At 50.5% G+C, this 25,597-nt stretch overlaps 1 protein-coding gene across 1 annotated transcript in view; it reads left to right on the forward strand.

Annotated features, from left to right (window-relative positions):
• The window catches only part of ASIC2 (acid sensing ion channel subunit 2), a 1,013,351-nt gene that overhangs the window by 910,701 nt on the left and 77,053 nt on the right, over nucleotides 1–25,597 (forward strand). The window contains exon 2 of the mRNA XM_040455226.1: nucleotides 15,336–15,486. Coding sequence (XP_040311160.1) covers nucleotides 15,336–15,486 — 151 coding nt within the window. The remainder of the gene's footprint in view (nucleotides 1–15,335; nucleotides 15,487–25,597) is intronic.

The following is a 25,597-nucleotide window of genomic DNA, read 5'->3' on the forward strand; positions in this document are numbered from 1 at the left end:
CCCAACATAGCCCATTCAATCCATCTTTGTTTAACAGTTAACATACATCTGGGCGCCTGGGTGGCTCGGTCAGTTAAGCGTCGACTCTTAATTTCGGCTCACGCTATGCTCTCTCAGTTGGAGAGTTTGAGCCCCACATTGGACTCTGCACTGGTGGCACGGAGCCTGCTTGGGATTCTCTCTCTCCCTCTCTCTATGCCCCTCCCCTGCTTTCGTTCTCTCTCTCTCTCTCTCTCTCTCTCCCCCTCTCAAAGTAAATAAACTTGAAAAAATAATTAACATATATCTATTTTTATTACAAAAGCGTTCACACATAGACAAAGTAAACAGAAGAATATAATGAACCCCATGTGCCGCCATCCAGATTGAACCATATTAACGTTTTGATGTTCTTATTTCCTCTCTACCTCTGCTCCCCTCCATCCCTCATTTAAGGATGATAATGATGATAAGGATGATTTAACATTTCCTTTCTGTTATCCAGTGTGTGCACGTTGAAATGCACGTGTCTTACCTGTATTGCTTCGACAAATGGATACACTTGTGTAACTATGTCTTTATGATAGAGATTTATGTCCATTTCTGCATAAAGATTATTGTTGGGCTTTTTAATTAAGTTCTTCCCTACGACCAGCTGAAACCCTAGAACTATTCCCCACAGGGGTAGGGAATAATACTCCCTCCTCCAAATGGTATCCCTTCAAATATTTGCAGACAGCAGCTGTGGTCCTCCTTAAGTATGCTCTTTTTCATTCTAAATATCCCCAGTTCCTGCAGCCATTTCTTTGTTTTTGGAGAACGGGGGCCTGGCTGCCTAAGACACTGTGAAAAGGAGACCTGGTCTCCTCCTCACCAAATCTCTCCCCGGGGCCCGTTCGACCTGGAGCCATTGGTAGGCAGAGGTTTGCTGTGGGAGGTCCTGCCCACCTGCTAAATTTTCCACTCGGAAGAGGCCGGGTTCCTGAGACGGGGCCATACAGCTATGCTCACTTGGTGCAGGCTTGGGACAGCAAAGTTGTGTGCGAATTTATCTTTCCTTATGAAACTGATGGCAGCGTTGGTTCTTTTAGTCTTTCTCTTCTAATCATTCACTCGACAAACTTCTGTGGAGTACCTATGAGAAGTGGGGCTCTGCATAGAGCCCTGGGAGAAACAAGGAAGACACGGCCCCACAGTGCGGGGATGGAGAACAGAAAGACAAATAATGGATGTGTTTATTTTGGCATCCGTCCAGCACGTGTTGGTTTCCTTCCAAAGCCCCTGGAACTGAGGCCGATTCAGGGACTATGGCAGCATGACGGACGCCCACCCTTGCAGGACTGAGCCCCTCGCCCACCCAGTGACTGGCATACTGGCAGCAGACAGCTCTCGAGTCCAGAAATTCCCTCTCTGGGAACTGTCCTCTAGCGCAGAGGGGTACCCCACCCAGGGTTCTGTCCCCTCCCCCGGAGGGGCCCAAACCCAGTGAGCGTGGGATAGCTGTCCCCTTGTCTCCATTCAAAACAACCCTGAAGGGCCACTCTAGCTCCACGTGCGTCGGGGGACTTCTCCTGGCTCCTTCGCTCCCTTATGGGGGTGGTATGTGCATGCACGTCGCGAGAACGCTGGCTCACGTGATGCACCTCCTGCATGCAAGTCTCTGTCTCCTGCCAGCTCCCCAGTGAACCCAGCCAACGGGTTTGCAGCCATGGAAGGGTTTAATCCTCCTTCCGGAAGGAGTCTGCCTTCCGGAAAGATCCCGTGGCCACTATGTGGAAAATGAACGAGGGAAAGGAGTGGGGGCAGGGGGCCACCGTGCAGGAGGCTGCGGCAGGTAACCGGAAGAGATGAGCAGCACTGTTTTGGCACACGGCTGACGCTAGGGGGTGAGGGGAGGAAATTAGCCAGAGGGATGTTCTCAAGGTAGGAGCTACAAGACTTAAACCTGCAGAGAGCTGCTAACCTGCCCCTCATGTCTCCAGTGTTTGGGGAACAGGGCTGTGGAACTTCAGCTGACCTTTGGGGACACAGCAAAGACTCATAACATGACTCGGCGACACCACCGGGCCACCCTGCAGAGCCTCAAGCCGTCCCTCCGCCGTGCCTAAGAAGCAGCTGGCACTCACCAGGTTTCACGCAGTGGCTTGCCTTCAGTCTCATTTATATTCCGGCAAGTTGCAACACGGAAATCATAGGTTTTGCTCCATTGCTGAGAAATATTAGCATGTTCTTTTGGTGGCTGTGTCATAGTGGGATACGCAGAGGCTTCTTCATCCAATAGATGGGGCGGAGACCCTGCTCTGCCCCTGCCTTGCTGCATGAGTGGTTTAGGCTCTTGTGGATTCTCTTGCTTCTTCCCTAACAATGAGAGCAATGAAAGCAGGGTTTCTGGGAGGTTTGGATTGGGATCATGACAGAAGCGCATCAAGGTAGCAGGTATTCAGTCTCAATTATCCCTCTAGGGAAGATCTGCGCCTATCATCGGGAACCTCCCAAAGGCTCACCAAACAAATGCTCACCGCCCTAAGACCCCAGGAGAACAGTTGACAGGGCTGGAGACACAACAAGGCCTAAGGAACTGACATTTCCTCCTGCCCACAGTTCTTGAGAACTGACTCTGGGTCGGCACACCCATCATCTCATTTGGTGCCCGTGGCATCTCTGTGAGGCAGGTGTGGCCAGCCCATTTGACACATGGGGAAGCAGGGTCACGGAACCGGAAGCTGGAAGTGCCTGGACTTGGTCACCATCTAACCCTGAGAGGCACTAATATCCCCATTCTGCAGATGAGGAACCAGAAGCTCAGAGAAAATAAGCAACTGGCCCAAGGTCCACCCGCGGATGTGTCCTAGTAAAAAGCCCCTGTGTGATCTTCCACTAATCCTGCATGCATTTCCCTGCTCCATGATGCCTCTAAAGTCACTCACCTTCTCTAAGCCTCAGTTTCTCCATCTGAGAATGGGACAACAGTGTCCATTTTGCCAGCTTATTGTGACAACCGGTTGTCATGCCGCTTTCATCACCAATGTCTCCACCCATCTTCCTCTGGCTGGGTCTGGAGCAGGGCACCTGGGGTGCAAAATTTAAGGAGGTGCTCACTCTCAGGTGGGTGGGACTTCAGCCCCGGGAAGGGAGTGCCTCCTTAAGTGCTGTGCCCTAGACATCTCATCTGCCCCATCCCAGTCCAGGCCCTGCTTTGGAGGTGAGGAGATGAGGTGGGGCTGGGGAGTGAGGCAGCCTGTAGGGCATGCTGATGTACAAGCAGGAGCTAAACGGAGGCCCTGGTGAAAATGCACACAGATCAACAGGGATGATGGGCTGGAACAAATCCTACACGAGTGGACTTTGCTTCATGTAACTGTCCCTCCAGAGCTGCATTCTGTAAATTGATCGGTGGCGGTCTTCCAGCCGCTCTGTCTCCCTGATGATCTGAAGCTGTTTTATCTCCATTTCTACCCGGATAGCTCATGAACTACCTGAAGGTGGTGTCCCCCTCTAATTTATCTTCGTATTCCCAGGACCTAGCAGCGTATTCGACATGTAATAGTTGCTCATCGGCTATCCAATGAAATGCCTCGTTTCCCGTTTTGAAAGCCCCTAATCTCTCAGGTCCTTTGATACTTGATCAGAAGTCCAGGAACTGTGGTGCAACAAAAATCGCGGTCTCCTAGGGGGTCTGGTCTACCCATCTGAGACAGGGGGAGGCTCAAAACTATTAGTGCCATTTAAAAAGCCAGGAAATGCCAGAAATGGGATTTGATTCCAAAGCCTATGCACGCTCTATCCTGGTACCAAAGCCAAGTCGAAGCAACACCTCGCAGTGTGCTGTCCCACCTCTGCCTCTGTCACCATCTAGAGCCCCTTCTACCCTAACTCCCCGAAACTGTGCCCCTCGCATTGCCCAAACCTTCCCCCACTTTCAAGAATTGCCCCTTGTTACAGAAACCCTGGCACCACCGGTAGACGTTGCGTTCTTTCGGCACAAACAAGGATGGCAAACAGAATTTGTCTCTTCCTTATTCATCGAATGGACTCATAGTGTCAACCAGCATTGCTGGGTTGGGGGAAAAAATAAAAAGAGTGCCCGGCCCAGAGAGAAAGAGTGCTGTGGCCAATCAGTGGGACCTATGAAGGAGAGTGGCGCCATGCACGCTCTTTGTCTGCCAGCCAGTCTGCATTCCACATGTCAGGAAAGCAATCTGATTGAACTACCGGAAACCCTCCGCATTTCTGAATCTGTGATGGTTTTGAACGTGCTTTGCTACTAAAATGACGTGCTACCCAACCTCTAAGACCAGCCCTTGGGAAGAGTAGAAGACAATGACGTTCTCTGAGCACTTCCTAGAAATACGTTTTTAATGAGAAGGCGTGAAATCGGTAGGAATGGAGTATGAGGATTTCAGTGCCGTGTGGGTAGTTACCGATTTGACCTTTTCTTGATCAGCTTTTAGAGTCAGCCCACCTTGGGATTATTTTCAGCCCTGGCATTCATTGGAACGTCCGCTTTTCCTGTGCAAACATCATAAACCGTCATTTGGTTTTTACTGACGCATTGTTTTCCATGCAGCCCTGTAGAATAATGTGAAATTAATCAGGAGCACAGCAGAGCACATTTCTGATTCCCTCCTCTCCCTTCCTCATCCCTCACCTGCTAAAAAAAAAAGGCAATTCCCAACAGGCGGGCAATGAGGCAGGTGCACAGAGTGACTCGTGTCTTATCTCAGGGTTGGTCATCCAGGTATAAGACACACTCACAGTGGGAGGTGAAGCCCACCCGAGCCCCGGGAATAGGTGGTGGGAGGGTGAGGGAAAGGTGAAGTTCAAGGGAGCAGAAATATCCAGCAAGAGTATTACAAACTTCTTATACAAGAATAGCCAAGGAATGCTCCAGAAGAGATCTGGCAAAGCCACAGGGCAAGCCAAGCAAGTAACATAGTCCCATAAGTCCAGCAGGCAGGATCAAGCAAGCAACTGTAAAAAGAACTTGGATCGGGGACCGTGAACCCAGGTACATCCATCATCTTGTGAGTAATCCGAACATAGACTAGGAGGTGCCCCACTCCCCACAACATCCAGATGTGGCAGGACTCGGGGCCGCATCCCAGTGCATCTGGGCTGCTGTGCCTTGAACACATGCTGCCCCCAGTCCGCCTTGCCTGGATGCTGGCACAGCCTGGGGCAGCAGGAATCAGGTCAGTAGGGTCAGCAGAAGAAAATCGTAACAGGGCTATGGATGGTTTGTGACTGCATTTTCTCCTCCCCTTTTTCTGGGCTTCTTTCCTCCTTAAAGGCAGGGGACCCCTCCTGGGTCCTGCTCCCCATATCTGGTGACAGAGAAAGGGATCCTCTTCCCAGTCAGACTTGACTCACCGGAAATGTGTTCTTTTTATTTATCCACTTGCTTTGGCCCTGTGACTTTAGGTTTGGCTTGGTGACCTGTTGGCAATGGGCAGATTAGAGAGCCAGGCTGGAGGGCGGCTGGGGTGGGGAGGTGGGTGGGGGCGGGGGGAGCTCTGGGACTGACACAGCATCTTTGGGCAGAACCAGGTGCCAAATGCCTCTCAGTCACCCCATCTTTGTCTTAATAATTATCTGCTATCTGACCACTAAGCTCCATTAGTCATTGTGCACAGTGTCTGGCACATAGTAGGTGTTCAGCCAGGATAATCTGACTCCAAAGTCTGTGTCTTCCACAAACCCTGCCCACCTTTTAGCAGAAACCACAGTCGTCCAGGGTGTTAGGTTCCAAAAGAGGAAGAGAGCTGGAAAGACCGGCAGGTAGGCGGGGCTCAGCCAGGCAGCCAGAGGCCTGGACTGGTACCTCTGGCCTTCTGGATCGCATCAGCATGGCCCTTCTTAGACCAGGAGCCAGGCCCAGGGGTTCGTCTCAACCTGCTAAATACCCTGGTGTCTAGAGAGAATTCTGCAACAGGCACCCAGAGCCCCCTCGCGCACAGCCTCCCAGGCAGCTGCCTTCTGTGCGTTCCTACAGCACCCGCCACCACCCAGGATCGTCTGCAGGGCCACCCTCTGGGGCCGGGCAGTTCCTAAAACGTTGACTCATTTCTGTGTCCCCAACGCCTGAGGCGGCGCCTAGAACACGGGAGGTGTTCTGTAGATGTTCGCTAAGTGAATGAACGGGCGAGCTGTGACCGTGGCCCCAGATGGAACATCTCGGATTCAATTCCCACGTCAAAATAACAGCTCCGTCCCTCCCCTGCTCCTGCAGGGCCTTGGGCATGATGCAAACCACAAACAGAAATGCTCCCCCGCCTGGGCTGAGGGTTTTTTTCCACACAAAGCACTCTCAGACCCATTATAGTCCTTCTGATCTTTACAATTCTACTGAAAGGTACTCCTGCCAGCATCTCCTAGATGAAGGATCAAAAGCCAACGAGACGAAATGACAGAGGCAGCATTGGAAGCTCCGGTTGCCTGGTTCCCAAGTGCACGCTGGACTTTTCTCTTTTACCCAGACATCTCCCATAGTGCCTACTATGTGCCGGCCGTGGAGCCAGGCGCTGGGTACCCAGAGATGAGATGCCACGGCCCTTACTGTCCACAGGAAGCAGACAGTGAGACCTCAGCAGACACAGCAGCCAACCTGTTGCCGAAGCCCGTTTGAAACTTCCGTCAAGTCAGGCCCCGGGCCCCCCACCAGCCACGCCGCAGCCCGACTTGAAAGGCGTCGGTCTGGCTCCCCACGTCCCACTTCATAACTTCAAGCGGAGCCCCCGTGTGGGATTCTCGCGTGAGCTGTCAGGAGGGATTCAGCAGCAGAGGTCTGGCATTTCCGACGACGCTCCAGGGGAATAACCGGAGCTCCTTCCAGTTGCCCTGTGTCTCCATGAGTCATCCTCCACGAGCACACTTGCTCACAAAACATCTGAATCAGAGGAGAACACTCAGCCACCCACCCCTCCCCTTCATGCTGTTTTCTCAGCTGACAGGCTTGCAGCTGCTCGATGCTCTTTCCTTCTGCATGGGGCTCACACATCCCCCCCTGCACGGTATCTAAAGCTTTATGGACAGTTTCCCGCTGGACAAGGCCCCGGCTGCACTCAGGCTTGGAGAGAGGAGGCAGGAGGGCCTCTCAGTGAAACGCGCACGGGAAAGGTCACATCCCAGCAGATGGGTGCAGGGGCGTGGAGGAAGGGGTCACATCACCGTCTCGTACATTCTAATAATGTCAAAAGGACTTCTGACAACCTTTGAGCATAAAACAAAAGGTCAGGTGAACCACTCTTTAGCTATAGGACCTTGGACAAGATATTTAGCCTCTCGGAGCCTCAGTTTTCCTGTCGGCACCCTGGGAGGGATAACGCCTACATCAATGGGCTTCGTGAACTTTAAAGGATAGAAGGGTCACTAAGCGATCGGCACAGCGCTCGACTCAATGTTCAGTGATTGTCCGCTCTTCCCTTTCCCTCCAGGAGGGAGCCTCCACAGAGAAAGATATTAACAATGTCCTAAAAGAGATGGTGACCCCCTAGTTGGGAAGAGGTGACAAGTGGTTGCAAAGAGACCACGTCCCCCTCGCTCCCTCACTTCCAGGAATAGCACCTACCACGTGGAGGTGCTGTCACGGGTATTGGCTGAAATTGCCTTTCTAAATCTCCTTGGAGGGAAAACACAGTCGTGCGGCAGTCGTTGGGATGCAAGAGCTAGTCGAGAGTTCCTGTCGCAGGCACAGATGAATGAGCAGACAAACATTTTAACAAGATCCGGTCCTTGCCTTCAAAGAGCCGACCGTCTCAGGCAGCCTCCTTATGCATCCGTCCCTCTGCCGTATTTCATTTTCAAACACGTTAATTGCAATTTCAGGAAACAAAACGCCGATTCATTTTCGCATGCTGGAAACCTGGTAACCCATTTGACAGACTTCCTCACTTCCCAATGGTGCAAAATGCGTTTGAGGAGTTTGAAAGAGGAAAACCAAACAAGACTACACGGTTGGCTTTAATGTGCGTGTTGTGTTGAAAACAGCCTAATGAGAAATTTCAGTAACTCGTTGAAAGGAAAAGTCAGGCAACCGAGGGCGGGGAAAGGCTGGATGTTAGACGCACTTTGGAGCTGTACAGTTTCATTTCCTTCAAGTGTAATAAGCAAGAAGAGACAAGAAACTGACTGCCTAGGAGAAGCCCTAAAGGTCAGGATTAATGAATGGACTAGAAGGTTTGAAGCTTGCAGGCTTAGTTGTGAGCTGGTGAGTGGATATTTCAACAATCCTTAAGGGAGCTTATACATAATTTATTTTCTTAAGTAGGTACATGCTGGAGAAGCGTTGTTTGCACTATTAATTGAACCAGAAAACTGTGTCTTCGTGGGTATCGGCCGTTCCTAACCTTCCCCAGAAAGGGCTCCACTTTGCATTTCCCGGACTCCGTAAGGCAGGGGCCCCTGCCAGGTCACTCTGAGCCTGGATGCCAGCAGCAGTTGCCAATCTTTCTCTTATTCCCGGACGCAACGCCCTGAGAAGAGAATCCTGGCCATTATCTCTAGCCCCTGGCGTTAGAGGAAGAGCAAAGGCCCAGGCCATCAAGCCCAGGTCAGAGCTCAGCTCTGTTCCCAAACTACTGCAGGCAGGCCCCTTGCCCTCCGTGGACCTTGGGCTCACATGTGAAAAAGAGAAGTTTGGATGAGATGCCTGCGCTTTTCCACGATGCCTCTGACTCTGAGACGTACCTCCCCTACTACCGGATGGGAGAACCCTGCGTTAGCAAGCCACCGATCTCAGTTGGCCAGGAGCAGAGCAGTTTGGGAGAGGGGTGAGGGTATGAGCTGTACCTGTGAGGGACGGGGGACAAAGAGTGTCGGCTTTGGAACCAGGCAAAAATGGATTTTGTCCTGGGTTCTCCGCTGACCGGCTCTGCGACCTGGCTCAGCCCCTCTGGGCCTCGGATTGGTGAAAATGGCCACCTCACGGGGCTGCTGCAAACGTTAGTAATGGCAAATGTAAAGTGAATGGCACTCCAGGGAAGGTACCAACTTCAGAGCTGCTCCAAGAGCTCTGGGAAGGCAGTGAGACCCTCTCCCCATTCCCACCTCCATGTCCCTCTCATTTAGAACGTGCCAGCTTCAGATTGGTGGTGTCTTGCCACTATGCCAGTAACTCGTTACAATTCGGTTGGAATTCACATGCAGATTTTCGAAGTGGGTTGTAGGCATGGGAAGCATCTCCCTCTCCTGCAAAACTCCATGGCCCCAGTAATCTCATCAGCTGCCCAGGGCTTCAGCAACAGGCTTGGCATTATTAAGGAATAAGCAATCAGTAGCACACAGCGTTTTTCATCTCCTCTACCTACTTTGAGATAAGCTTGGTATGGTAGGGCCATACGCGGAGAGGACAGGAACCCCCAACCTCCCATTCTTCAATTCATTGTTGACTCTCTACCCGGAACCCAAATGACTAATCTCTCTTCTGCTGAAAAGGAAAAACGTAGTGGCTCCCCCCTAGTGTGGACTCATAACTAGTGAAAGTGTCTATTATGTAATCCTGCGAACCAATCCACTTATATTCTCTCACTTAGGCCCTCCAACCACATGGCAAGATTATCTTGCAGGGGTCACCTGGGAGGTCAGTTGAGTGTCCGACCTGGGCTCAGGCCATGATCTCACGGTTCGTGAGTTCAAATCCCGCCTCGGGCTCTCTGCTGTCGCCACGGAGCCTGCTTCAGATCCTCTGTTCCCTTCTCTCTCTGCCCTTCCCCCGCTTACGCTCTTTCTCTCAAAAATAAATAAACGTTTTTAAAAAGAGATTATCTTGCCAGGTTCGTAGATGAGGAAATGCATTGGGAGCAGAAAATGCTGTGTTGGGGGCCACGGATTTGACAAATAAACAGGGATCTGTCTTGATGGCATCCTGTCTGGTCCCAAAACCCGGGCTTCCTTCCTCCTGACTTCCTTGGTGATAAAGCCTCACCTGCGAATCCCAGCTCTAGCACCCACCTCCCCAGCAGCCTGAGTCTCCTCAACTATAGAATAGGGATGTGATCACAAGATGCCTCCCCATCAGGAGAGCTAGACCATGATCAGGAAAGAGAGAATACCTATGGACACGCCAAGCAGGGACCTATACAGAAGACAGGCTCAGGAACTGTTAGTTTCCTTCCCTTCGTGGGGCCACTGAGAAAGATGACGCTGTACGTAAGCTGTCTACACCATAATGCGCCGTGCCAATGTTAGCAATGACGGTGCCGGGCACGGGGCTCATTTTTATCTCAGGAACCCCCCTCCCTCCTAGAGAGCCAGGTGTGAAATGTGCACCTCTAACTCGTACAACCCAATCCGACTGAGTGCAATCCTAGACTCTTAGCAACCCAGCAGATCCAGTCCGGCCACCCGCGATGGGGCCGTCGGCACTCACCGGAGAGCAGAGGGATGCCTGGGAGAATGGCGGGTCCGAAGAAGCAGCGAGCTGGGCCTGACAGCCTGGACTTCAATAAATTATATTTTCTGGCTGGGGACGACAAGACCTAAATCTGAAACGTGTGTTACACTTACGCATCGTTATGCCCCGGAAGGGAAGGAGAGCAGCACCTTGTCCCAAGTTTGTAGCAAAACTTGTGTGGTGTGTAAATAGCTCTGAGGCCTTTGATGTGGAGCAGAGAGGAAAAGAATCCTCTCAGAAACACCAGGCAGGAGCCGAGGCCTCGGCAGCACAGGCAGGGAGGCTGACAGAGGCGTGCAGCCAGCGTGAGCCTCGCTGCCTCTGAGCCCCTTCTCCTGCCCCCACAAAGGGAGACTGTCTTAGTTCCTAGAGGATTATTTCCTCTAATACTTTCATGCAGCAGCAAGCAAAACTGCTTAGGTACAATTAAGTGGGAAGCCGAGACGGCCTCAGCAGGCAAAGGGAGGGGAGGGAGTGGGGGATACGCGGTCAGGCCCAGCTCCAGCCAGAGTCAGCAAGGCTGGCCGGCCCCGAAGGCCACCTCCCAGGGGAGGGCAAGGGGATATGGGTTGGTAGTACCTTAGCCCCTTCATTCGTTCATCCAGACGGACCCAGTCCCTGCCCTCTGAGAGCTTACAGTCTGGCGGAAGATGCGCCCAACGGACAATCACGTGAACAACCATCTAGTTGCACACTCTGATACGCACTGTAAAGGAAAAAACAGGAGGTATGAGGTCGTAAGATAGGATGTCCCAACTGAAATGGAAGCCGGGAGCAGGGGTGGTGGGTGCTCAAGCGAGGCCTCTGGGGAAGCAATCACAGGAAGGTAGACGGAGGGTATTCGAAGAACACGGTAGGTGGAGGAAACAGCCTGTGGAAGGGGCCTACGGGGGGAAGAGCTTATTGTACGTTCCAGGAACTAAAGAGGCCGGTGTGCTCGAAGCACGTGAGAGAAGGGAGGACTAGAGACGGGGCTGAACCATACAGGGCCCCGTGACGATTTGGGGACTTATCCTAAGTGCACCAGGAAGATGCAGAAGGGGGTTAGGCCTCTTTTTTTTCTTTAGGTTTATTTATTTACTTTTGAGAGAGAGAGAGAGAGGGCAGCAGAAGGGCAGAGAGAGAGGGAGAAAGAGACGATCCCAAGCAGGCTCTGAACTGTCAGCACAGAGGCCTATGCGGGGCTCAAACCCACAAACTGTGAGATCATGACCTGAGCCGAAGTCAGATGCTTAACCAACTGAGCCGCCCAGGTGCCCCAGGCCTCTTTATGGTGATCCTGACTTGAGAAAGAACCTGGCCATCTCTCAGACATGGAGTGGTCACCCACCAGTGTCCCGCCTCTCTGGTCACCACCACGCTGACCACACTTCCCTGCAGAGGCCACCACCTGGGCCTAGGACGAGTACCAGGCCCGGCAAGGGGACAGCCACGGATGGGGAGTGAGTCTCTATCACAAAGATCTGTCTGCTCCCTCCTCTACATGGGAAGACTTTAATGCATGAGGCTTCCATGGTGCCAGCCCAGTGCCCGCCGCAGATCAGGCACTCTTGTCAATGATCAGCTGAAGGTAGCAATCCCTTAGAGCCTCCCTCTCCTGTTGTAAGTGGAGAAGCTGAGGGAGACTGGAGTAAAGGAAGTGCAGACTGAACCAGGAGTCTGGTCCCAAACAGACACGGCCTCACTGCACAGCCTCAGGCAAATTGCTTCCTCTCTCCCAGGTCTGCGTCTCTTCCCCTATGAAGTAAGTTGGGTGGGCGAGATGGTCTGTAAGTCCCCTCGGAGTTCTCGTGCCTTGTCATCACCCTCGGGAGCTCACGGAGGGTCCATGCCCTTTATCAACAGCCCCCACCCAGCGCATCTTGGATCTCAGACACTGGGCTGGGATCACCGTCGACTCTAGGAGGAGGCATCACATTCTAACCTCAGCCCAATATTCTGGAGTCCAAGTTCCAAGTGGAGGTGGGGTGGGGGGTGGGGTGGTTGGAATTTGCAGTAATTTGGTGCGAAGATGAAATGTACTTTTCCTTACAAATCTCCTTGGATAGATAGGCAATTAATAGTATAATTAATTTTGGAAGCAACAAGCATATTTAGTGGATCTACAGAGAAAAACTCTATTAGAGCACCCAGAAGTCACTCCAGATGTGTTCAACCCCTTGCAAAAGATGCACCCACTATAAAATTCTCTCATCCGTTCATTGCAGTGGTCCCTGCAAACATGTCTCCAGGGGACAGATTCGTTAGCCAAGTGCAGTTGCTCTACATGATAAAGCTCAGGGTTTTTTGTTTTTTTTTTTTTTTGAAAAATCCAGTTCCAGCTGTTCTCCCCCACCATGAAGCAGAAGGGTTTGGCTGTCCTGAAATAGTGCAGCTAGTCAGGGACTCAGAGACATTTTGGATGGTGACGAAAATGTGGTCTCTGGAAGCCGGGCTTGTACTTCTCGGCAATCCTCCTAATTCTTGCACATAGTAGGAGCGCATGCATGTGACTATTGACTGGCTGATGGAAAAGGCAAGGCACAGAGAAACAGTATATGGCTCAGAAAGGTCCCAGGGACCAAGACCCAGGAGAGCACATCCAGAAAGAGCATGTGTTAAGACACTCATGGGTTTGTGTCTCAGCGTCGCTATTTATTTGCTGTGTGACTTAGACGAGTCACTTAACATCCCTGGGCCTTGGTATCCTCCTCTGCACAATGGGAGCAGCAATACCCACAGAGTCATGGCTTCAAGAGTTAAATGAGATAACACAGATGAGTGACTAACAGTGTGTCCGGCACACTGTAGAGGCCTCTCTTCCTTCCTTTCATCAGGCCTTCAAGATCTGCATGAGAAAGGCAGCTTCCAGCACCCACCCCTGCTATTTACCTGGGCCCCCCCCCCCCCCGGAAGGATGGGAAACCAAAGAGCTGCCTCTTGGCCTCCATGCTGCAGGAGGGGACAGTGCAGTGGAGCATGGCCAAGGAGGGGCCTGGGCCCAAACCTCAGTGGCCGCAGAGACCCAGTGCAGTTGGCCTGGCTCCCTTCCAGCCAGTTTTGCCAGATATAATTTGGCTTCAGCTCGAGGTTCCAAAGCAGTTATGTAAGCATAATAACCCATAGCATTTGTAGAAAGCTTTTAGAGTTTTCAAAGCACGTTTGCATGTATTACCTCGGCTGATCCTCTCAGGAACCTTGAGGGGTAGCTAAAGAAAGGACAAGCACTACCGTTTTATAGATGGAGAAGTTGAGGCCTGGAGGGCTTACTTGGTTCACCCATAGTCACATGACTAATAATCCCATTCTATAGATGGAGAAGTTGAGGCCTGGAGGGCTTACTTGGTTCACCCATAGTCACATGACTAATAATCCCATTCTATAGATGGAGAAGTTGAGGCTTGGAGGGTTTACTTGGTTCACCCATAGTCACATGACTAATAAGTGGCAACATCAAACTTGGACAAAGATCTCTGCATCCCTTGCCCCGGGCCTTTCCCACACCATCACACCACGTCTTTGTAATCATGTAATCCGTCAAGCCAAAGCGGTACAAACACCTACTGTGTGCCAGACAATTTGTTAAGCCCTTGGATTCAGAAGTGAATGGCAGAGTCAAGTTCAGAAGTTCAGAAGAGATATAAGACCAACTATTTGGGGCATGTGATAAGCTGCCGTGGTGAAGGAGCGAGGGGAGCAGTGAAAAGGGGAGTAGCCCAACTTGGTCCAGGGGCTCAGAAAGGCTTCTGGAGGAGGAGACACATCAATCCAGTCTTGGACAACTGTGAGAGGCTATCCAGGCAGGAAGAGGGGTGAGAGGAGTTACAGGCAGCAGAAGCAGCAAATAGAAAGCCACCAGTGTAGGAACCAGCAGGGCACATCCAGTGGTGCTGTAAGTCATCTGATCTGGCATCCACCCACCCACTCATTCATTCATTCATTCATTCATTCATATATATCTGGAACACCCCCCATGTGAGGTGCTGTACTAAGCACTGCAGATAGACACCTCAGCTAACAAGCAGGTGTAGTCCCCAAATGCACGGAGCTTCCCTGCTCATGGATTTCCATGGACACAGATGGGAAGCTGTAGGATGGGGTAGGCAGAGGGCATCACAGAAGGCTAGGTATGGAGGGCCTGGCTTTCAGCCTATGGGAGCTGGGGAGCCGCGATGGATTGTAAGCCTAGGATTAACAAGATGAGGCTTGCATTTCAGAAAGAATGAGTCACAGTGAACTTGGAGAATGGACTGGAGAAGGTGGTCTGGAATCCAGGGGCCCAACTAAGAAATGACAGCAGCCCAAGCAAACAATGGCTGGGTCCTAAGTTATGGCAATGCAGTAGGGAAAAGGCAAAGTGCAAGCTGGACGTAGAGACAGCCTTGCCCAGGCCCTGCTGGCTAACTGGACAAGGGGGTGAAGAGGAGGAAGAGTGGACAGCCACCCTGAGGGTCTGGCTTGAGCCTCTCGGCACATGGCGATGCTATTCCCTGGCACATGAGGGCAGGGGACCCATCTGGTGGGGCAGAGGACCTGAGGAAGTTTGCTCCCCTGGGACTCTCTGAGTGTCAGAGGGCCATGGGTCCCCCGGAAGTCATGCTCCTCGGGCAGTGGGGCCAGTGTGTGTGGAGCCCAGGAGAGAGCTTGGGGCTGGAGATGCAGATTGGCTTAAAGATAGTCAACATTTGGAAGTGGGCAGGACCATCCGGTGTCCCGGGGGGAGTAGTGCCCAGAGGGAGAAGAGACAAGATCCCATGGCAACAAACATCAAAGGGTATCCAGATTTGTTCTTGAGTTTGTTCTCGGGTGCCAGAATCCCACTTGGCAAAAGTCAGACCATTAGCCACAGTGAGGAATCATCGGTCCCCAAGAGGGCTTGACCATGACGGGCTGTGGGGACTCTGGCCTGATGTTGCACTTCTCGGGTCTCACCCATCTCTAGTCTGAAGTCACTCACGGGCTTCTCTCCCTTTCATCTCTCCCCCAGGTGTTTACAAAATATGGGAAGTGCTACATGTTTAACTCAGGCGAGGATGGCAAACCTCTGCTCACCACGGTCAAGGGCGGGACAGGCAACGGGCTGGAGATCATGCTGGACATTCAGCAAGATGAGTACCTGCCCATCTGGGGAGAGACAGGTGAGCTGGGCACAGGGACTCGGGCTGTGGGTGATGGCGGAGGGGTGCAGGACTCTGAAAGACTGGTTTGCTTCAGGTGGGCTATCTTGAGGGACTACTGTCTATCGGGGAGCGGGGGGTGACAACATACTAGCGAAGGGTAAAGATGTCCCTGCATGGACCGTGATGCTCTGGGTTTCCTCAGATTTCAGTAGGTAGGGGAGGGGCAGATGACAGCAACACTGGAAAAGGAAGGCAGGGAGGCTGAGGCAGGTGTTGGGAAGGAGGCATGGAGGAAGATATGGTTGGGCAGGCAGGTGGCTGGATTCCAGGGAAGAGGAAGACATGAACACATGGGTCAGCCATCTTCCTCTTCCAGCCATCTTGACTATCCCAACCCAGCCGGGAGGCCCAGTAGAAAGGAGAGCAGGGTCCTCCCACTGGGGGAAGGTGGACGAGCTTGTAGGGTCGGAAAGCCAAAGGGCATGGACTCAGGGGGCCTGACACCATGCTTGCATGAGCCCCTTGGGCGGGGGGGGGGGGGGGGGGCCGGAGGGGGCATGTGTACAGGCCCCAGAGCTATTTCATGTACATGTTTATTCATTTATGTATTCGGCGAACTCTTCATTAGCCATGTATACGGTGTCGGGCTTCGCACGAAGGACATTAAGGTAAAAAAAAGACCAGGTCCTTGGTCACACAACCTTGAGGAGGAGACACACAATTACAGTCCAATGTGACACGAGTGTACCCCTGCTACATAGACAGCATCCTACCCCTGAGGGGAGGATGTTCAGGGAAAGCATCATATTCCCCTGGGCATTTGTACAGAGTCTTGGGGGCACATGGGTGTCTCTGTCAGTTGAGTGTCTGACTTTGGCTCAGGTCATGATCTTGCAGTTCGTGAGTTCGAACCCCGCATCAGGCTCTGTGCTAATGACTCAGAGCCTGGAGCCTGCCTCAGATTTTGCATCTCCCTCTCTCTCTGCCCCTCCTTGCCCAGCTCGTGCTCTGTCTCTCTGCCTCTCAGAAATGAATAAACATTAAAAAAATTATATATTTGAACAGAGTCTTGGGATTACTCTGAATTACACAGGTGGGTCCTCACAAGAGTGGCACAGGAAGGTCAGACAGAGAAGAAGGTGAGAGAAGCAGAGACTGGTGTGATGCAGCCAGTAAGTCTAAGGACACCGGCAGCTTCTAGAACTCTCCCAGATGAAGAGAGTGAAGAGGTGCCCACGAGTGGGACATGGCTGCAAACTAGGCCCAAAATAAGAGTAATGCTGTGTTCGGGGCATAACAAGGACGAGCGGGCAGGGGTCAAGGATGGGCCTGGAGAAGGGCTCCATAGAAGGGAGGAGGAGACAGAAGATTCCAGCAGGAAGGAGGCCCTGGGCCCTCAGATTGGAGCTGAGGTGGGTGGAGGCCAAGCAGCCCAGCCCCCACCTCTTGCCACCCTCACCCCATGATTCCAAAAGCCTGGCCTCCCGATCCTGAGGTCCAGCCCTCACCGTGCCTGGGGCCTTCTGGGCCTCTGAGGGCAGCCAGGGCTTCCTACCCTGGGGAGGACCCACCGCAGACTCCGAGCTGCCCCCACCACCACTCTCTCCCTCCCGTGTCTATCGCCCAAACGCCCTGCGGGGAGAGGTGAGCACAGCCACTTCCCTCACAGTGTGGTTGGCCCTGGCCCTCCTGCACCAGCAACTGAGAAGCAAAATGGCCCCCACATACGTCATCCCAGCAGTGCCTTCTGGTGGCTCACCTCAGGCTCCAGGTCATCTGCTGCTTGCCGAAGAGATGCTTACTCGGACCCATCCGATTTTCTAAACTCAGTACCCCTGCCCTCCAGCAAACAAAGGGAGGTCTGCGTTCGTGCCGAGCTCTGGCATCCCTGAGAGCTGACCGGCAGAGCCTGGCTTTCCAGAACATCCCTGAGACCAGCCTGTGTCCTGTGACCATGGGGATCTGTAGACAACCCTGAGCCCTAGGAGCTGGGTCTTGATCCCCAGGAAGAGGTTCTGCCTTGCAGACACCAGGACGTATTTGTTTATCGAGCCACGTGTGGAAAAGGAGAGAAAGGGGGCAATAAAAATGAGTCCTGGAGACGTCACGCCCACAGCCTGACTAGAGGTTAGTTATGCCTTTGCACAATAATGTTGGATTTCCTGCCCTGTGACCTTGGTTTGGGAGCAAAAGCAAATGTATACACACAGGCATACACACACATGCACACACACTCACAATGCCAGGCACCTGTCACAGACATCTTCACACAGCACAGCCCCCCGTGGGGTCTGGCCTTGGGTCTGAGCGCTGGCTGCTGATAAAATGGGCTCCAATCACAGGGGGGGTCCTACCCCAGGGAATCTGTGCTCTGTCTCCCAAAGCCATGGATGGAAAGAGCAGGAAAGCTCTGAGATCATCTATTCCAGCCAATCCCCTTGTGCCTTGGTGGAGGGAGAACTGAGGCCTGGCAGGAAGTGATGGATGTACTGGACATCATGCAGTAAATTCACGGCCCGGCCAGTGCTGCTCTGACCCAAGCCCCTTGACCACCAGTTAGCCCCGGTGGACCATAAACGTGATCGAGGACCTGCTGTGTGCCTAACACCGTGCAAGGCATGGTCGGGGATACACAAGACACCAGATGCCCTGCCTTTCAGGGGCTTATCCTCTCATTGAACAGCCACCCTGGCACACAGAATGCACAAGAGGACAGCCTCACTCCTGCTGGCAGCTTGAGCTATCTCTTAGTGATCCACCGGCACTTCTCACTTAAACAACTGCCTCCGAGGCTGGGGAAGGAGGCTCATGAAGAAGGAGGGCGTTAGAGCAAGGGCAAGGGCTGGCAGAAACCGGTCAGAGGAGAGACTGATCGGTGCTGTCCCAAAGAATTTTCTGCAGCGGTGGAAATGCCCTCTAGCTGCACTGTCCAATGCCGTAGGCACAACTGAGCATTTGAAATGTGGCTCATGGGAATGAGGAACCGGTGGCCTGAATCCTTACATCCAGGCTTCCTCATTTCGGGCTGAGAAGTCACTGAGCAATGAGCACCTGTTGGAGACTCTGGTTGCCTCAAAGCCACTTGTTTCCTGGGCTGGTGAGGAGTGAGTCTCATGGAATTAGGAGTGAGGGTACACACCTGCTGAAGGATGAGGGATGGACTCTGGCAGGTGAGGGATGCTTGTCCGTGGGGCCACCTGAGGAGGCATGGCCACACCTTGCTGCCTGGTCTTTGCTCCAAAGGAATGTGGGCAGGCCTAGTCCCATCATGGCCCTCAGGAGGGAGGCTGCCTGCTAGACGCCCCCAAGCCCTGTGGCCCCATAGATGCCATCTGGCTTCCTTGGCATTCCTACCTCCTCTTAATTCCCAAGTCTTTATCAGAGATATCTGAATGAGGATGGAGAAGAAAGGAACTGAAATATGGCTATTGAGGGAGCAGCCGCAGACAACTTGATGACAGGCAGTGTAGTGGGACAGGAAAGCGATGCTAGAGAGACCAAATCCCCAGCTCTTCCTTTCTTTACTAGCTATGTGACTGAAGACGAGTGAATGGGCCTCAGTTTCCTCATTGGTAAAATAGAGATCGATAACACAGATAAACCCATGGACTTCACAGGATGGCTGAAGGAAGCACATGAGAGCTTTCCGCAAACTGTAGACAGTAGAAGGGTGATAATGCTGACCATGGGGGGACTGCCAAACCGTCCCAGAACCAGAGCCTCTTCCAAATAGTCCCGCCAACCCTATAACGTGGGTGGGTCCTGAAGCAACTCAACATCTGGGAGTCTCATCTGCTCAAAGCAGAGCCTCTGCCACACCCTTGCCTTGCCACGTGGACAGCTTCATCTCTCGGAAATTTTAGGAAGTAGGGGCGCCTGGACGGCTCAGTCGGTTAAGTGTCCGCCTCCTGATTTCAGTTCAGGTCGTGATCTCACAGTTTGTGAGTTGCAGCCCCGAGTCAGGCTTTGCACTGATAGCACGGAGCCTGCCTGGGATTCTCTCTGTCCCTCCCCTGCTCTCTCTCTCTCTCTCTCTCTCTCTCTCACTTTCTCTCTCTCTTTCTCTCTCAAGAGTGAATAATAAAATTTTTTTAAAAAAGAAATTTAAGGAAGCATTGAGGGAACCATTCTTCTGGGTATAATTCTGGCTGACTGGAAGGCCCTTTGGTGCCTGACTGAATTTGAAAAAGGCACCCTCTTAGAGAGGACCCAGCCTTATGCGCTCATGCTTAGCGAATAGAGATGACTATGAAAATTATCAAAAGTGCCCTTTCCTCCAGGCTTATAATGCCCCCCACACCAGGATGCCCTCTTGGCCAAACATTTTTCTGCAGGGCACCCTGGGAATATGCCACTTTAAAGCAGGCAGGCTTGGAGCACCTAGGTGGCTCAGTCGGTTGGCTGTCTGACTTCAGCTCAGGTCATGATCTCACGATTCATGGGTTTGAGCCCCGCATCAACCTCACTGCTGTCAGCACAGAGCCTGCTTCGGATCCTCTGTCCCCCCTCTCTCTCTGCCCATCCACCACTCGTGCTCTTTCTCTATCAAAAATAAACGTTTTTATAGGAAAGAAGGAAAGAAAAGAAAAGAAAAGAAAAGAAAAGAAAAGAAAAGAAAAGAAAAGAAAAGAAAAGAAAATCCATCACACATGGACCCTCTGGAATGTCAGGATTGGAGATATTACATGTCACAGAAAAACAAGGATCTGGGCACCCTGCTTACATGAAGTGAAATGCATTTATTCGTTGAAGAAATTCTTTAATATACTACATCATGAATCTCCAAGAAAGTAATATTGCACACAGCATTTATTTCCCAAATGCCTTTGACCATGGAAACCGTTTTCATGGAGGAACTCACAAAATAGAAAAGGGACATAAAAACTGTCCTAGACCGTAGAAGTGCAGATTTCATGGCCAGCATTTTCTAAAGGAAATTAAATTGAAGGCAGGTGGGAGGTTGTTAAAAATGAAACTTGGTGTAGACGCCTCTGAGTAACTTCAAAGATAAAAGAAATAGGCAGTGGGTTATCTAGGTTGCACATGAGAGAAACCAAATTCAAACAAGCTTAGGCATAAAAGGAATTGTATTGCCCCCAGAATCCAAGGCAAGCTTCAACAACCAAACAGCAGGAGAACAAGAATGCAGCGTCAGAAACAACTGGAACCAAGAGCTAGGGCCCCCCTCCAGTCTCTCCTTCTCTCACCTCTCTTCTTTCTGAGTTGCTTTATTCTCTCTCACTACAGACAGGTCTTTTCCACACATATATTTTTTTTCACCCATGCCTGCTGATAGTTTTATATTTGACACATCCTATCACCAGCATGAGACCGTTCTGAGTCTCTCCCCAGGGTCCTATTAAAAAAAAAAAAAAAAAAAAAAAAAAAAAAACAAGGAAGGGAATCATTGACCCATTGGTCATTTGGGTGCCCATGCCTGGACCAATCAGCAGTGGCCAGGAGAGGGAGTTAACAGAAGGGCCCAAGAGCCCCAAGAAAGCTGGGCGGATGGCAGCCAGGGAAGGAGTTCCCAAGAGATAGTCCTGTGAATGGCCATGCTGGGGGAGGGAGGGCTATGGCAAGGGTTGGGGATGGGTTGTCTCTGAGGAAACCAGAATCCGTGTACAGGGAGTTCTCAAATGAACTCAGGTTCTAGACAGCTACGCCCAAAAGTTAGAAGGACCCCACATAGGGCCCCTCCCTTTCTCATCACCTTCTAGTGTTCATTCACCCCCTACAAAATACACTTTTTATTGACTATAATCTGACTTGATTTCCCCCAATCTTAGCATAGTAGAAGAAAGAACCTGATATTATATTTTTGAGCAAAGGAATTATTTTGAGGGTCTATGCCCTAATAGAGGTAAATATCTCGTTCCTTATTATCTACCACCAGCCTCATCTGTCCTCCTCTGTCCCCTTTGTCCCTTGGCTCTGGCCACACTGGCTTCCCCAGGACACCTTGAACACTCCAGGAGCACTCTTACTTGAGGGCATCTGCCTTCTCTGCTCCCTCTGCATAGAATTCTCTTTGCTCAGACCCACATTGCTACTTGCCTCACCCCTGCCACGCCTTTGCTCAGATATCACCCTCTCAACGAGGGCTACCCCGCCAACTCGTCCCCCTCGTCACCCCTCTTTATCTGCTCTGCTTGTCCTTTTCTCTATGACATGTGTCACCTTCAAATACGCCAGGTGATTTTTCTTTTTCTTGTGTATCGCTTTCCCTAAAACATATGGTCCAAGAGGTCAGGGGTCTTGGACTGTCCGGCTCACTGATGTCTACCAGGGCAATAAATATTTGTTAAAATATATTTGCTGAGAGAGGGGGGAAAAAATGCTATAACTGTGCACACCGACGGAACCGGGGCGAGAGAGAAACTGGCATTAATGAGTGGCTGCTATGGGCCATGAACATTCTATCCCACAAATGCTTTCAGCCACCCTACCAACAAGGTGTTACAATCCCCACTGAAAGATAAAGACACTGGGGCTCAGAGGGGTTGAGCAAGCTTCCCAGGAACACACATCCCATTAAGTGGCTGAACCAAGCTAAAAACCCACGTATGAACCGAAAAGCAATTCTCTTTTCACGACATGCCTTTAATGTTAAAAATGCGATTGCAAAAAGCACTGCTATGAAAACAGCTCAGGGGGGAGAAAGAAAAACGATTCAGGCGACATCTCTGAAGAGGGAATGGCATGTAATGATAGGTCTGTTAAACTTCTTTTCTATTCCGCCCCCCCTTTTTTTTTCCCCGATAGCAGAATCCTTGAATTGAACAAAAGCTTTAGCACAGCCCCAGTATGTGAAACAGATAAAGGTAGGGCAGCTCTGGTTCCCCTGGAAATGGGGACCTCAGTGTGATTGTCCCATGCTTACTATGGCCATTCCTAAGGAACCCTAGGACTCCAAGGAACCCAGTTTGAAAAGCATTCGATGGAAGATGGATGAAAAATGGCCTCTGTTGGTTCTGCGACTGTGTACATCCCAAAGACCAGCACCAAACATCTCTCTCCCTTCTCCCTGATGGTGAAAACAGCTCCTGGTATGTCGGCTGAGCTCTGGAACCTCGGAGAAGCTGACAGTCTGGATTCCTGGTCGAACATGGTGGGCGGAACATAAGTGTTTTTGGAGGCTCCCTCCACACACTCCTCCTAAATGAGAATCATGGATTTTTTGTCTTGTTGTTAAGTATAAACCCACAATGACAGACACGATGGGAGACAAGACACCGGTCAACGTCAGCAAGTTTTTGGAAGATGGAAGGCGGATGCTGATTAACTTGGCATGTGACAGACAAGGCTGAGAGATAAGGGTCTGCACCGAGAAGCCGACCAAAGCCACACAGCTGTCACCACGGGACAGCCAGGAAGGGTCAGGAGTGGGAGGCATCGGACCCTGCTGAAGACAGCGATGAGAGGTGGAGCTAAGACGAGGAGCATTAGTTAAAAGTCTTTAAAAGGAGCTGTTAAGTCTCTCAGATATTTGCCCATGGCCCAGAGCAGCTAGCCAAGTGCCTCTCCCCACCCCAGCACAGGACGAGATGACACAGTCTGGTGCCGGGCGTGGGGAAACCAGGCAAAGCTGAGACATGGGTAAAGTACCCTACAGAAACCAGGGAGATGAGGTGAAGTTCTGCCTACTGAGTAGTGAGACCCCCCCCCCCGCCCCAGCCACGCTAATCTATCCCACCACCCCCCAAACAGAAGTCTGGGACTATAATCCCACGCTGGAGAGACTGACAGACTCAAGAGAGAAGATCCACGGAGAATGACAGTCAGGACTCCCCGGACACGATGTCCTGGTTAGATCCCCCCAGAGTGAAGTCCCTTAGTAAGTCTTCCAACACCCAGGAATGACTACAGTTTTAAGTACCTCGTACTTAGGAGTGGACAGCCAGAAAGCCAGGCTTTGGGGGGAAACCACACACAGGAACCAACACCCGCCCAACAAAAAAGAAGCTTTGAGGGGGGCCTGGGTGGCTCAGTCGGTTAAGCGACTGACTTCGGCTCAGGTCATGATCTCACAGTCCGTGAGTTCGAGCCCCACATCAGGCTCTGTGCTGACAGCTCAGAGCCTGGAGCCTGCTTTGGATTCCGTGTCTCCCTCTCTGTCTGCCCCTCTCCCGCTTATGCTCTGTCTCTCTCTCCGTCAAAAATAAATTAAAAAAAAAAAAAAACATTAAGAAAGAAGCTTTGAGGAAATACAGATAATGATTAAAGGCACAAGGTCTAGAGCCAGAGCAGAGCCTGGGTTCAAATCCCAGCTATACAACTTCCCAGCTGGGTGACCTTGGGCAAGTTACTTAACCTCTCTGAGCCTCGGTTCCATTACCTCTAAAATAAGACTAATATTGGGGGCATCTGGGTGGCTCTGTCAGTTAACTGATCTCAGCTCAGGTCTTGATCTCAGGGTCGTCAGTTCAAGCCACACTTTGGGCTCCATTCTGGACATGAAGCCTACTTTATTTAAAAAAAAAAGTATTATTATCTACTCTGTAAGGTTGTTAGGAAGATTGAAATGAGTTAATATGTATGAAGTACTTTGAAAAGTGCCTGAAAAATATTGGGGACTATGTAAGTGTTTAATAAATACAAAATAAATGCAGGGAGCAGAAGGAAACATCAAACCACTTTTAAAAAATTCTCAGGAGATGAGAGAAGATATTGCATCCATAAACACAAGCCATTTAAATAGGATGCTATTAAAAAGTAACATGCGAAGGAAACATCTTTTTTTTTAACTCCTGGAAATGAAAATACGGTTACATTAAAATAAATAAATAAATAAATAAATAAATAAATAAATAAATAAAAGGGTTGGAATTGAGGAAATGTCCTGAAAAGTAAAACAAACAAACAGATGGAAAATGGGAGGAAGAAAAAATATGACAAGGAGAGGGTAAATCCAGGAAGTCCAACGTGCTATTACCAGGAGTTCTAGAATAACAAACCGGAAAGAATGGAGAAGAGGACCTTGCCAAAGAAGTAAGAGAAGTTCCAGCCAAAGCACATGATTTTCCATAGCTGAAGAGTACACCAAGTCCTGCCTGGAATAAGTAGAGAAACAACCAGACCAAGATGCACCCTTGAGAAATTCGGGCTAACGGAGGTAAAGAGAAAACCTTAAAAGTTTCTGGAAAGGAAAAACACATCAATCCTTCTTTTCTAAGATAGAATTCTCTACCCAGAAAGCTACAACTGAAGTACGAGGGTAGAATTTGGTTTCAAATATATTCCAAATACAGATATCGTACACATATCATAATTAATATATAAATTATATTTGTATGTCCTGCCAGTAAAACCTTGGATTGCAAGTAACTCGTTCTGTGAGGGCTCCACAAGACGAGCAAACATCTCTGATACACTGTAACTTGATAAATGAGCCATGTCTTGCGAAACAAGTAGCGTGTAGAGCCACATGTCACATGATCACAACTGAACCAATGGTTCCTGAAACTCACTTGGGTATACGATTGCTTTGGATCACAGGCATGTTTCCGGACCTAATTATGCTCACACACCCAGGTTTTACAATATAATTAATATGTAAATTATATATTAACATATAAAACATACTTTTTTGGTGAGAACATTTCATTCTACTCTCTTAGCAGATTTCAATTATCCAATACGGTTCCATCAACTGCAGTCAGTGTCATATATTACATCCTCTGACCTTATTCATCTTGAAAGTTTGTACCCTTTTAACAACCTCTGCCTATTTCCCCCACCTCTACGCCCTGGCAACCACTTTTCTCTCTGTTTCTAGGAGTTTGACATTTTTTTCCTCTTTTGCCATTTCTGCGGTAGATACTTAGCAAGCCAAACCAACCAACCAACAAAAAGAAAGAAAAAAAAAAAAACAAAACAGAAGAGTTTCACACGAAAAAGATCAAAATCATTACATACTACAAGGCTGGGTGTGGACAATATTTATCTAATTCCATAAAAGCTGGAGACTGGCTTAGCCAAAATGTCGTATAACTCTACAGGAGGATGGAAGGAAAGGAAATACAGCAGGCCCCCTCATGGAAAAGTCTACGTCCTAATTTGGTAGATAATACCTAAAAGCTTTTAAAACCAAGAAGTGTCTTTCAAGCAATTGATGACCACAGGAAGA

The sequence above is a fragment of the Herpailurus yagouaroundi genome, unplaced genomic scaffold (genome assembly GCF_014898765.1).
Source record: "Herpailurus yagouaroundi ecotype Mexico unplaced genomic scaffold, PumYag 215, whole genome shotgun sequence".
NCBI classification, from domain to species: domain Eukaryota; kingdom Metazoa; phylum Chordata; class Mammalia; order Carnivora; family Felidae; genus Herpailurus; species Herpailurus yagouaroundi.